Source organism: Lactuca saligna, chromosome 3 (assembly GCF_052625555.1).
Source record: "Lactuca saligna cultivar CGN05327 chromosome 3, ASM5262555v1, whole genome shotgun sequence".
Lineage (NCBI taxonomy): Eukaryota > Viridiplantae > Streptophyta > Magnoliopsida > Asterales > Asteraceae > Lactuca > Lactuca saligna.
In genome coordinates this window covers 138,001,320-138,015,211 of record NC_136419.1, presented here as the reverse complement: position 1 = coordinate 138,015,211, position 13,892 = coordinate 138,001,320, and the positions used below count along the sequence as shown (strand labels likewise).

General features: G+C 37.5%; 1 protein-coding gene across 1 annotated transcript in view; it reads left to right on the top strand.

Annotated features, from left to right (window-relative positions):
• Positions 1-1,451: 1,451 nt before the first annotated feature.
• Positions 1,452-13,892, top strand: part of LOC145036011 (uncharacterized) — a 47,194-nt gene continuing 34,753 nt past the window's right edge. The window contains exons 1-3 of the mRNA XM_078984501.1: positions 1,452-1,458; positions 1,537-1,637; positions 2,368-2,746. Of these exons, the coding sequence (XP_078840627.1) occupies positions 1,452-1,458; positions 1,537-1,637; positions 2,368-2,746 (487 nt within the window). The remainder of the gene's footprint in view (positions 1,459-1,536; positions 1,638-2,367; positions 2,747-13,892) is intronic.

Here is a 13,892-nt window from a genome sequence, read left to right as displayed (position 1 = left end):
TCACAACTCTGGTAATAGTTATCATATTGTTATATTACTACTTATTATATTTTTTGTATTTAATTAATTATAAATATAATTTCGATATATGTATTTTAATATAATTTAAACATATTTATATTTTCATTGTCATTTACAATCTCAATTTTTTTTCCAGAAAATCATATATTCATAACGCCTTTTTCTCAAGTTACTCGGGAAGTTACTCTATCACCTTCAACATCATCCTCTCATAACCGTATACGGCAAAATGTGCAACATTTATTAATTACCTCAAGGTCGCCACTGTCACATATCACTGGTCCGGGTAAGTTTTTCATAATATTTTTTTTATTATGTTTACCTAAAAAATTTAGATAATATAAAAACTTTAATACATTCAATATTTACTAACATAAAAAACTACCAAGGAACAGTTGTAAACAGTTTAAGTACTTGCCAATTTCAAATCACCAAACAATTCAAAATGCAACAACTTTCAAGGCAGGCAAGACCTATCTGAACTAGGTCAAATATTTCAAATTATTTCATTATTAATTAATACATAGTATTTTTTATTTTATTATATAATTACATTCGCTATATTTCACTTTATTCTTTTTTTTTTCACGTTTAAAAGTTACTTCAAAATTTTTACCAACACAATCATTGATCTTATCTAATCATTATTTTTTCAAAAAGGTGTGTTACATTTCAAGAAAATAACACAACAAAAACAACAAGAGGGAAACGAAAATAGTTCAATACAAAAGATATTCCTTTTTTTTTATTTGAATGAAGATTTTGTGGAGAATTCAAGCAATACTACTATTCGTTCTCGACCTTCGTGCGGTTATACTGATAAGGTTGATTACCAATGTATGTTATCATCTATTTTGTTAATATGTCCACTTATACATTTTTGCACTTAATTTTATAAATATTCATCGTCTTATTAATAATTTAAATTATGTTTATTTTGCAGCACCAAGAAAAAAGAAACAAACATTTGTGTCTTATAATTCAGTTGGTCAAAATGATGTAAGGATTGACACCCAGACTAAATGTCTTGGCATAAGAAAAGGTACCGTTTCTTTATATTTAAAATTTAAAATTTTGGTTATCCAATGAAAATTATCATTTCAATATGTTATCACCCTTTTCATATTACACTTATAGTATATATTATTTGATTAGTTTTTTTGTTTCTTTATAGATTATTTGGATATGGTGATGCGCTATACGTTTGCTCTGTATGTAAAGTTAGGGTTTGGAAGGGAGAAGCAATAAGAGGAAATAAAAATTTAAGGAAAACCTCTTATTCCATATATTGTTACAATGGAAAAGTAGAATTACCAAACTTGATTCACCCACCTCAGTTATTGCTTGATTTATATAGCAGAGTTACTGAAAAAAGTCAGAACTTTATAAAAAATATTCGTAGATACAATATAATGTTTGCATTTACATCAATGGCTGGTAAGACTGACCATGTCATTAACTCTAGAGGTGGTCCTTATGTTTATCGAATGCATCGATAAAATTATCATATTGCAGGCAGCTTACTACCAAAGGAAGGCAAATTACCGAATTTTTGCCAATTGTATATATACGATACAGATCACGAGGTTGACAACAGATTCAATGTATACGCATATGTAAATACATTCTATCCTATAATAGCATTAAATACATATAAACACACACATACACACACACACACACACATATATATATATATATATATATATGTTTAGAATTTTTATTATGTCTCATAATATTTATATCCATGATTTTGTTTTCCTATTAATGTATTTCAAAAAAGAAAAGGTCAACATCTCATAATTTAATGGGAAATCCTTTTTCACTGGAGTTCTTGACTTTTCATGAGCTAATGAGTTTATTGGATTTTATAAATCCGTTAATTAAGAAACTTAGAATAACCGTGATCAATTTGGACCGAATCTAACAGAGCGTATTAGGCTTAAATTAATTGGGACAAGATAAAAGGACGGTAGACAGTATAATCTTCCTATCACAAGTGAGGTTGTTGCACTTATTGTAGGTGACATTGACGGTTCCGATTCATGAGATATTGTTTTGGAAACTCAAAGTCGTCAACTTCAACACATTAATGAGTTGTATCCGCAATATCTTTCACTTCAATATCCTTTATTGTTCCCTTATGCCGAAGATGGATTTCGATTGGATATATTACATCATGGTGTTGAAGAACCGAACTCCAAAGGACGAATAACACTGACAATGCGAGAATTTTTTGCCTATCGTATACAATAGAGAACTAATGAAATATCTTTGATATTATGTTCCAAAAAACTCTTCCAACAATTTTTGGTTAATTCGTATACAATGGTTGAAAATGACCAGCTAAATTATATTCGGTTTAACCAACCAACACTACGTGTCGCTCCTTATGAAGACTTGGCCGAGGCTGCTCAAGAAGGAACTGAAGATGCTTTTGCGATGGGAAACCGTATTATTATTTCATCTTCTTTTACAGGTGGCATCCATTACATGCAACATAATTATTTAAACGCAAGGACTTTGGTTAAGTGGTTTGGTTATCCTGATCTTTTTTTAACCGCTACATGTAATCCTAAATGGCCAGAGGTAATTAAATTCGTTGAATCTGAAAATCTTAAACCCGAAGACAGACCCGATATTTTGACAAGAATATTCAAAATAAAACTTGATTCACTAATCACTAGAGTCAAGGAAGAAATTTTTTTGGGTGAAGTCGATGGAGGTATAAATCTAAAATCTCATTATTCATTTTATTTTATTTATATTTTATAATATCATGCGTTAATTGTAACGCCCGGGTTCTCAGGTACATTAATTTATACTATATTTTGAGTTGTGTTGAGTGACTCGACGAGTTGGTGCATAGACTCAACAAGTCAGTTCGCAAATGGGTGACGTGGAAAATGATTAGACTCGACGAGTCAGGGGAGTGCACTCGTCGAGTCAGAGCTGACGAAAGAAACCCTAATTTCTCGGGTTTGGGACCTATTTAAGGACCCGTATAGCCACCATTTGCGGCTACCAGACCCTTGAGAGAAACCCTAAGAGTGCTTAAGTGTTTGTGAGAGGAAGGAAGCCATTATTTGATCTTTGTGGGTTGGTTTTGCAAGAAGAAGGTGGTTCCATCTTAGAGGAGACCAAGGAGGTTGCATATCTGTGGATCTCAAGCAAAGAACATCATCCGTGAGGTAGCATATCGATCCTTTTCTATTTTTTGAAGAATCCATGGATTTAGGTTTTTCTATACCCTTTTTGAGATGATTTGTTGGATATATGGTCCCTTATCATGTTTAGACTTCGGATTTGGACCCATAGTGGTCCAGAGAGCTTTATCCATCTTGCTTTATGATGAGTTATGGAAGAAATGGACTTAGGATGTTGCATTTGGGGCTAATTCATCAAATAGAGTTGTTTAGACATTGCATGCGTATCAAGATTGAACCTTTACGTATTTAATGAGCTTAGGAAGGTCAGATCTATGGATTAGAGGAACAGATCTGACCTCAGAAGGTCTTTTGAGTTTGAGCATTGAATGAAATCGCCGAGTCCATGAGCAGACTCGACGAGTCGGACCGGGTTGTCCCGTGACTCACACAGTTGATGGCTCGCCGAGTTGGGAGAGTGACTCAGTGAGTTAGAGGGGGATTTAGGGGACTTGAGTTCACGTCTAAACTCACCGAGTCAGCGCTTGACTCGACGAGTTGGGTCAAAGGGTTGCCATTGACCAACGTTGACCAGAGTTGACTTGTGTCACAACTAGAAATTTTTGTGCCTTGTAACTACAACACTTATGTCAAATTGTGAATCAAATACATAAGAGCATGTATGATGCATACTCTATGACAACAAAATTTCAACACAAACACCCCATGCAAGCATTTCAAGTAGTCAACAAGTAATTGGAAACCCTAGGAGTTCTTGTTTAAGTCCATTTTGGACTAGGACTTCCTTATTGGACCCAATGGACAAATAATCTTCCAATTTGACTATCTTGGGTTTAGAACTCTTAAATGGGCTCTAATTGGACCCACTTCCATGTATTTCAATATTTTAGGCCATATTGGGCCTAGAATGAAGTAAATTAATTATATGAACCATTTTGGGCCATGATTAACCTAATTTAGCCCTAATAGGTCATAAGATTCACATTTATGATTATTTGGACCAAATATCACTTAACATAACTATAATATAGGCTTAGGGGCAAAAAGCCCAAAAATCTTCTCTTTCCCTCTCCATTCTTGGCCCAAGCCCGCAAAGAGGAAGAGTTGACTTTGTGTGTTTGCCACCTCACAATTGCCTAAAGGATTTCCATGCATTTCCCATACTTCCATGCAAGCACTCTCTTCTTCTCCCTCTCTCTCTTGCTCTCGGCCGAATCCAAGCACACACACACACACATTTCACTCACAATTCTCTCAAGAATCTCTCTCATTTCTCCTCCATATTTTCGAGATCTAAGAAGTGTTCAAGGGACTTCTTCCATAAAAATCATCATCTAAGGTAAGATATTGCTTAGATCCATAAGCTAGCTACTTCATTTCATTCAAAAATCACCTCTTAATTCATTCAAACCTATGATCTAGCACCTAAGAAGCATCCAAGTTCGAGATCTTCCAAGAAAGGTTGCTAGGATCGAATTCTTCTCATCTTTTCCTTCCAAAAACCGAAACTACACCCAAGGTGAGCTTCATACCCCCTCTTTTTCGATTTTTATGAGTTTTTATAGGGGAGAATACAAGCAAATGTGTGGATCTATGAGTAAATGTATGCCTTGTGTGATTTTTATGCTTGTATGTATGATTTTATGTGTTTTGTGATGAATATGTTAGCCAAAAAGTACCTAAAAACCGAGATCTACAACATGAGGAATGAAATAAACATAACTTACACCATTTTTCACTAATCAAGTCAAGAAAAATAATTTATTTGGTTAGGATGAACATTTTTGGACATAAAACCCATTTTTGGACTCAAATTGTCAAAAATACAAAAACTAAGGGCCCAAAACGATAAATGAAAATTTCTGGAGGTTGAAAATGGTCCAAACAGTTCTAATATAATTTTTCTGAATATCAACACTTTTGAGGGGCTTAAAATGTAAATTTTGAACATAATGGGCTAAAAATGGGCTTTTCGGCCCAATAATCCCCAAATTGCGAGATTTTGAAATAGAGGAGCTGAAAATGCACGTTTCTGTAAAACAGGGGATTACAAGTGTATTAAAACTATTTTAAAGGTCAAAAATGCTTTTCAAATTCAAAAAGGATCAAAAATGCAAAAAATTTCCATTTTGGGCCCAAACTGTAAAGATTGCGAAAAATGGGGGTTCCAACCGAGAAAACTTCATTTTTGAAGGACTTAAGTTGTTTATTAAGTAATGCTGGGCTGAAAATGTTTTTTCAATAAGCTTTGATACTAAAGTGTCAAGAAAAATGGTTTAAGGACTACAGTGGAAATTCTTTTATATAAAAGATTAAAAGTGTAGATTTTATCCAAGAAGGGTCATAAAAAGGTAAACTCTTACTTATAAACAAATAAATCCCATAAGATAAAATACGAGCACTACGACTACCGGCGAAACGTAATAACAAATACACCTTCAACACCAATATCGTTACTAAACGATTTGATTCGGTCTCGGATCAATTACAAAACAAAAATCAATAAACGTTAGTACTTCAGTAAACACACGAAATTTACGAGAAGTCAATATTCAATCTTTGGGCTTGAAAGTTTCAAATCGTGCTTGTTGGGCCTAGCTAGCCCAATAACATGATCTTTAGGTCCGAAGGGAACGCGCTTACACGTTATTGGGCCTTCTATGACCTAATTCCATGTAAAAGGACTTTCAATAGCTTTATTGTGCTATTGGGCCCAAGGGTGCATTGGTACTGCTAGCAAACTCGAGAAGTCAAATGCGAGTCAGGCCAAGTGCCTTTCACATTCACGATAGCCTTGAACGAGTTATGGAAATAACGGGGGCTTCATACCCTCCTTTCTCCTCAGTTGTGGGGCTATGAGAAGTCAGGGTGGTTGGATTAAGTGAGTAGTACGGACGACGCCCAAGGGATCGTCTGTATTTGGTAGTTATAAACTAGTCATTTTCATTAATGCGTGATTATAACGACTCACAACCCATAATTAATCCAATGTCACCTGGGTAATCATAAACAATCGTCATATCGGTATAACAATAAATAAGACATGTAATTCTATGTATTGGGAAAACATTGGGTTTTCCCGGGAAGTCAACACTCTATCCTATGAAATGTATACAAGGTTTAACAATTATACATGATTACAAAAAAAATCAACAAGCATACTACGGATCTCCACACTTTTTCTTATATACTATACTTGTTTAAGAAAATATCGGATTTTCTGGGTTTTCAAACTTCACAAAAATCATTATTTTTCAAACATGACTTATGAACTCACCAACATTTCATATGTTGATGTTTTCCAAAATACTTGTATTCTCAGGTAACATGTAAATCGAAGAATATGTATCCAGTGATGTCATGGTGTTTTGTTTAAATTAGTATCGAACGATTTAAGTTATGGAAATGTAATGTTCAAAACAATGTACTGAATGTAAACAATATCGGTTGTAATATTTCAATGCATGGTGATGAATGATGTTTCTATTCATGTATAATCATTGTGATGGTATTCAACTGAGTCATAATAGCCCTCAAACGTTTCTGCTGTCTGGTTCGGGGGTGTGACAACTTGTGTTGACTCAAGGGCTTTAGTCAAACTAAGTTAGGAAAGTATTAATTAGATATGTATTTATGATATAGGAAGAAGCTAGGTTGGAGAATTGAGCGCGATTGATTATCCACACTTGAACACCACTTGTAGCCTTCCCAATGAGCTCTTCTTCTCCTTTGCTACCTTGAAATGGGACCACCAAGCTTAGAATACTCCCAAATGGCCTAAGAACGAATACACACTCTCTTTAGGGTTTCTTTCTGAGGGATGGTGGCTGAGGAGTCGAGCCACACATTCCTTTCATATCCATCTGAAATAATTAGGGTTTTTTGGTCTGGACCGGTTACGCCCAGCGTACCCGAGGGTGAATGCGTTCAACTGAAGCGCGCGAGTACGCGCAGCGTACTCCTTGTACGCCCAACGTACTCGCCTAACATGCAAACCCTAAATGGCAACAAATCAAAGATGAAGGGCTAAATAGAAGGGTACCTGGATTTCGCGCTGTTACAAAATGGCCAATGGGAAAACCGAATCCACTGGGGAAATCTACATCGGATGTACCCTAACTCTAAATCAACACTTCTTTTGAATAGACTTGATGCCTGTTTCCATTAGGAGTTTCGATGTGATTATTGGCATGGACTGGTTAAGCCCCCACCATGCTGAAATTATGTGTCACGAGAAGTCCGTTCGCCTTCACCATCCCAATCACGAAACCCTATTTATTTACGGAGACAAACCTAGAACGAACCTTCGCCTCATCTCGTGCGTCCAGGCACAGAAGCATCTACGAAAGAAAATTTTGACGTTCTTGGCTCACATAGTGGATAAAACCAAGGGAGAGGTTAACATTCAAGACATTCTAGTAGCACGTGAATTCCCAGACGTATTTCCTGAGGATCTCCCTGGAGTACCCCCAGAGAGACAAGTGGAGTTCTGAATTGACCTCGTTCCAGGAGCAACCTCTCTCGCTAAATCGCCTTACCGGCTAGCTACTATTGAAATGCAGGAATTGTCCAACCAACTCAGCGAACTCATGGGCAAGGGATTCATCTGACCCAGCTACTCACCATGGGGAGCACCGGTCCTCTTTGTCAAAAAGAAGGACGGATCTTTTAGAATGTTCATCGATTACTGAGAGTTAAATAAACTCACTGTCAAGAATCGCTATCCACTCCCTCGAATCGACGATCTGTTTGACCAGCTCCAAGGGGCTAGTTACTTCTCTAAGATAGATCTACGGTCCGGGTACCATCAGCTCAAGGTCCGGGAAAAGGATATTCCCAAAACCGCTTTCCGAACTCGTTACGGACCTTATGAATTTATCGTAATGCCCTTCGGTCTAACAAATTCCCCTGCCGCATTTATGAACCTGATGAACCGAATCTGTCGACCATTCCTCGACAACTTTGTTATCGTCTTCATTGACGACATTCTAGTCTATTCCCGAAGTGAAGAAGAGCATGGCCAACATCTCCGGAAAATCCTGGAAACCCTGCGAACGGAAAAGCTATACACAAAACTCTCGAAGTGTAAGTTCTGGATCCATAGCGTGAACTTCCTAGGTCATGTTGTTAGTCGGGAATGAATTCATGTGGATCCTTCTAAGGTCAAAGCCATCGAAGGATGGGCAGTCCCGACGATACCCATAGAAATTCGCCAATTCTTAGGCCTAGCAGGAAACTATAGGAGGTTCATTCAAAACTTCTCTAAGATCGCCAAGCCACTTACATCGCTTACAAAAAAGGGCGTACCATTCAAATGGACGGACAAACAAGAAATTGCATTCTGAACCCTGAAGCAAGCCCTCTGTAGTGCCCCGGTACTATCTCTACCAGAGGGAACGGAAGATTTCGTGGTCTACTGTGACGCGTTAAATCAGGGTTTAGGTTGCGTTCTCACGCAGCGTGGAAGAGTGATAGCTTACGCATCCCGCCAAATAAAGGCACACAAAGTGAATTATACAACCTACAATCTGGAATTGGGAGTAGTGGTCTTTGCTCTGAAGATTTGGAGGCATTACCTTTATGGTACGAAGTGCACCATCTTCACGGACCACAAAAGTCTCCAGCACATCTTGAATCAGAAAGAGCTGAATATGAGGTAACGAAGATGGGTTGAACTATTAAACAATTACGAGTGTGAAATCAAATACTACCCAGGCAAGGCCAATGTGGTAGCTGATGCCTTGAGTCGGAAGGATTAATCTAATCGTCGTGTGAAAACTCTCTCAATAACCATCAAATCTCACCTAACCACTCAGATCGGGGTAGCCCAGTCAGATGCCATGAAAACGGAAAACAGAGCAAGTGAAGCATTACGTGGAATGGAGAAGAATCTAGAGGTAAAGGAGAACAGAGTATACTATTTCATGAACCGTATTTGGGTCCCTAAACTCGGAGGATTTAGGGAGGTAGTCATGAATGAAGATCACATGACGCGATACTCCATCCATCCATGTTCGGACAAGATGTACTTAGATATTAAACAACAATATTGGTGGCCTAACATGAAGGCAGAAATTGCCACCTATGTCAGAAAATGTCTCACTTGCGCCAAAGTAAAGGTGGAGTACCAGAAGCCCTCGGGGTTATTACAACAACCGGTGATCCCCGAGTGGAAATGGGAAGGGATTTCCATGGACTTTCTGACCAAGCTACCCAAGACGTCGGATGGATTAGACACTATATGGGTAATAGTTGACCGACTGACGAAATCCGCCCATTTCCTGCCAATAAAAGAATCCTACAAGATGGAGAGACTGACACGATTATGCATTCGAGAAATCGTGAGACTTCACGGAGTACCGGTGTCTATCATCTCAGATAGAGATAGTAGATTCACTTCATGTTTTTGGCAATCACTTCAGAAAGCACTTGGAACCCATCTCGACATGAGCACCGCTTATCACCCACAAACGGATGGTCAAAGCGAGCGAACCATCCAGACACTCGAAGACATGCTTCGCGCATGTGTGATAGACTTTGGGAAGTCTTGGGATACCCACTTACCCTTAGTTGAATTCTCGTATAATAACAGTTATCATTCGAGCATCAAAGTCGCTCCTTTCGAAGCACTATATGGACGTAAGTGTAGATCACCGTTGTGTTGGGCTAAGGTGGGCGACACCCGGCTAGAAAAGAAACTGACATCGGACAAGGCGTTAACGGGGCTGGAGATCATTCGTGAAACCACAGAAAAGATAGTTCAAATCAGAGCTTGACTACAAGCATCACACGACCGACAAAAGAGCTACGTTGATAAACGGTGAAAGCCCTTAGATTTTCAGGTCGGGGATCGAGTACTGTTAAAAGTTTCTCCCTGGAAAGGGGACATCCGTTTCAGAAAATGGGGAAAACTAAACCCACGATACATTGGACCTTTCGAGATCGTTGCCCGAATAGGTCCAGTGGCGTACAAACTGCAACTACCCGCTGAGCTCAGCAGTGTACACCCCGTGTTCCATGTTTCCAATCTAAAGAAGTAACTGTCGGATGAAACTCTCGTCATTCCCCTTGACGAGATTGAAGTCAATGAGAATCTCCTGTTCGTTGAGGAACCAGTCGAAATCATGGACACGGAGGTGAAGCGTACTAAACAAAGTCGCATCCTGATCGTGAAAGTACGGTGGAACGCGAAGCATGGATCAAAATTCACGTGGAAGCACAAAGACCAAATGAAGCAAAAGTACCCTTACCTGTTCTAGCATTCTCAAATCTAGCTTTCAAAAGAATTTCGGGACGAAATTCCCTCTAACGAGGGGATGATGTCACAACTAGAAATTTTTATGCCTTGTAACTACAACACTTAAGTCAAATTGTGAATAAAAGACATAAGAGCATGTATGATGCATACTCTATGAAAACAAAATTTCAAACAAACACGCCATGCAAGCATTTCAAGTAGTCAACAAGCAATTGGAAACCCTAGGAGTTCTTGTTTAAGTCCATTTTGGACTAGGACTTCCTTATTGGGCCCAATAGACCAATAATCTTTCAATTTGACTATCTTGGGTTTAGAACTATTAAATGGGCTCTAATTGGACCCACTTCCATGTATTTCAATATTTTGGGCCATATTGGGCCTAGAATGAAATAAATTAATTATATGAACCATTTTGGGCCATGATTAACCTAATTTATCCCTAATAGGTCATAAGACTCACATTTATGATTATTTGGACCAAACATCACTTAACATAATTATAATATAGGCTTAGGGGCAAAAAGCCCAAAAATCTTCTCTTTCCCTCTCCATTCTTGGCCCAAGCCCACAAAGAGGAAGAGTTGACTTTGTGTGTGTGCCACCTCACAATTGCCTAAAGGATTTCCATGCATTTCCCATACTTCCATACAAGCACTCTCTTCTTCTCCCTCTCTCTCTTGCTCTCAGCCGAATCCAAGCACACATACACACATTTCACTCACAATTCTCTCAAGAAACTCTCTCATTTCTCCTCCATATTTTCGAGATCTAAGAAGTGTTCAAGGGACTTCTTCCATAAAAATCATCATCTAAGGTAAGATATTGCTTAGATCCATAAGCTAGCTATTTCATTTCATTCAAAAATCACCTCTTAATTCATTCAAACTTATGATCTAGCACCTAAGAAGCATCCAAGTTCGAGATCTTCCAAGAAAGGTTGCTAGGATCGAATTCTTCTCATCTTTCCTTCCAAAAACCGAAACCACACCCAAGGTGAGCTTTATACCCCCTCTTTTTTGGTTTTTATGAGTTTTTATAGGGGAAAATACAAGCAAATGTGTAGATCTATGAGTAAATGTATGCCTTGTGTGATTTTTATGCTTGTGTGTATGATTTTATGTGTTTTGTGATGAATATGTTAGCCAAAAAGTACCTAAAAACCAAGATCTACAACATGAGGAATGAAATAAACATAACTTATACCATTTTCACTAATCAAGTCAAGAAAAATAATTTATTTGGTTAGGATGAATATTTTTGGACATAAAACAAATTTTTGGGCTCAAATTGTCAAAAATACAAAAACTAAGGGCCCAAAACGACAAATGAAAATTTTTGGAGGTTGAAAATGGTCCAAACAGTTTCTAGTATAATTTTTCTGAATATCAACACTTTTAAGGGGCTTAAAATGTAATTTTTGAACATAATGGGCTAAAAATGGGCTTTTCGGCCCTATAAGCCCCAAATTGCGAGATTTTTGAAATAGAGGGGCTGAAAATGCAAGTTTCTGTAAATCAGGGGATTACAAGTGTATTAAAACTATTTTAAAGGTCAGAAATGCTTTTCAAATTCAAAGGGGATCAAAAATGCAAAAAATTTCCATTTTGGGCCAAAACTGTAAATATTGCGAAAAATGGGGGTTCCAACCAAGAAAACTTCTTTTTTGAAGGACTTAAGCTGTTTGTTAAGTAAATATGGGCTGAAAATGTCTTTTCAATAAGTTTTGATACTAAAGTGTCAAGAAAAATGGTTTAAGGACTAAAGTGGAAATTCTTTTATATAGGATTAAAAGTGTAAATTTTATCCAAGAAGGGTCATAAAAAGGTAAACTCTTACTTATAAACAAATAAATCCCATAAGATGAAATACGAGCACTACGACTACCGGCAAAACGTAATAACAAATACACCTTCAACACCAATATCGTTACCAAACGATTTGATTCGGTCTCGGATCAATTACAAAACAAAAATCAATAAACGTTAGTACTTCAATAAACACACGAAATTTACAAGAAGTCAATATTCAATCTTTGGGCTTGAAAGTTTCAAATCGTGCTTGTTGGGCCTAGCTAGCCCAATAACATGATCTTTAGGTCCGAAGGGAACGCGCTTACACGTTATTGGGCCTTCTATGACCTAATTCCATGTAAAAGGACTTTCAATAGCTTTATTGTGCTATTGGGCCCAAGGGTGCATTGGTACTGCTAGCAAACTCGAGAAGTCAAATGCGAGTCTGGCCAAGTGCCTTTCACATTCACGATAGCCTTGAACGAGTTATGGAAATAACGGGGGCTTCGTACCCTCCTTTCTCCTCAGTTGTAGGGCTATGAGAAGTCAGGGTGGTTGGATTAAGTGAGTAGTACGGACGACGCCCAAGGGATCGTCTGTATTTGGTAGTTATAAACTAGTCATTTTCATTAATGCGTGATTATAACGACTCACAACCCATATAATCCAATGTCACCTGGGTAATCATAAACAATCGTCGTATCGGTATAACAATAAATAAGACATGTAATTCTATGTATTGGGAAAACATCGAGTTTTCCCGGGAAGTCAACACTCTTACCTATGAAATGTATACAAGGTTTAACAATTATACACGATTAGAAAAAAAATCGACAAGCATACTACGGATCTCCACACTTTTTCTTATATACTATACTTGTTTAAGAAAATATCGGATTTTCTGGGTTTTCAAACTTCACAAAAATCATTATTGTTCAAACATGACTTATGAACTCACCAACATTTCATATGTTGACGTTTTCCAAAATACTTGTATTCTCAGGTAACATGTAAATCGAAGAATATGTATCCAGTGATGTCATGGTGTTTTGTTTATATTAGTATCGAACAATTTAAGTTATGGAAATGTAATGTTCATAACAATGTACTGAATGTACACAATATCTGTTGTAATATTTCAATGCATGGTGATGAATGATGTTATGATTCATGTATAATCATTGTGATGGTATTCAATTGAGTCACAATAGCCCTCGGACGTTTCCACCGTCTGGTTCGGGGGTGTGACAGGTTGGTATCAGAGCTCTGTTTATAGTGAACTAGCATATCTAACCACACATTGATATGCAACTATAAACCAAAAAGAGGGACTAACACAACTATGAACAAAACAAGTAAAACACAACAATAAAAACATCCTTTCTTGTATTAGGAAAAAGAACGTAATACCGAACCAAACAAGATAATGCTAGTATCTTGGTTAAGCCAGAACTGTTCTAGTCATATCAAGGGGTGGATGCAGCCTGATCAACTACATTCCCTCCAAGGTATAACTATCACATGTTCTGAGGAGATCGTGACAGCTAGGGAACCTAAGAACATACCTCTTTATCACCAAAAAGAGAACATCTGTTTAGTCTGTACAATAGTTGTAGCATCCTAGGGATAATGTTAGCATATTTACACACTCTCGCA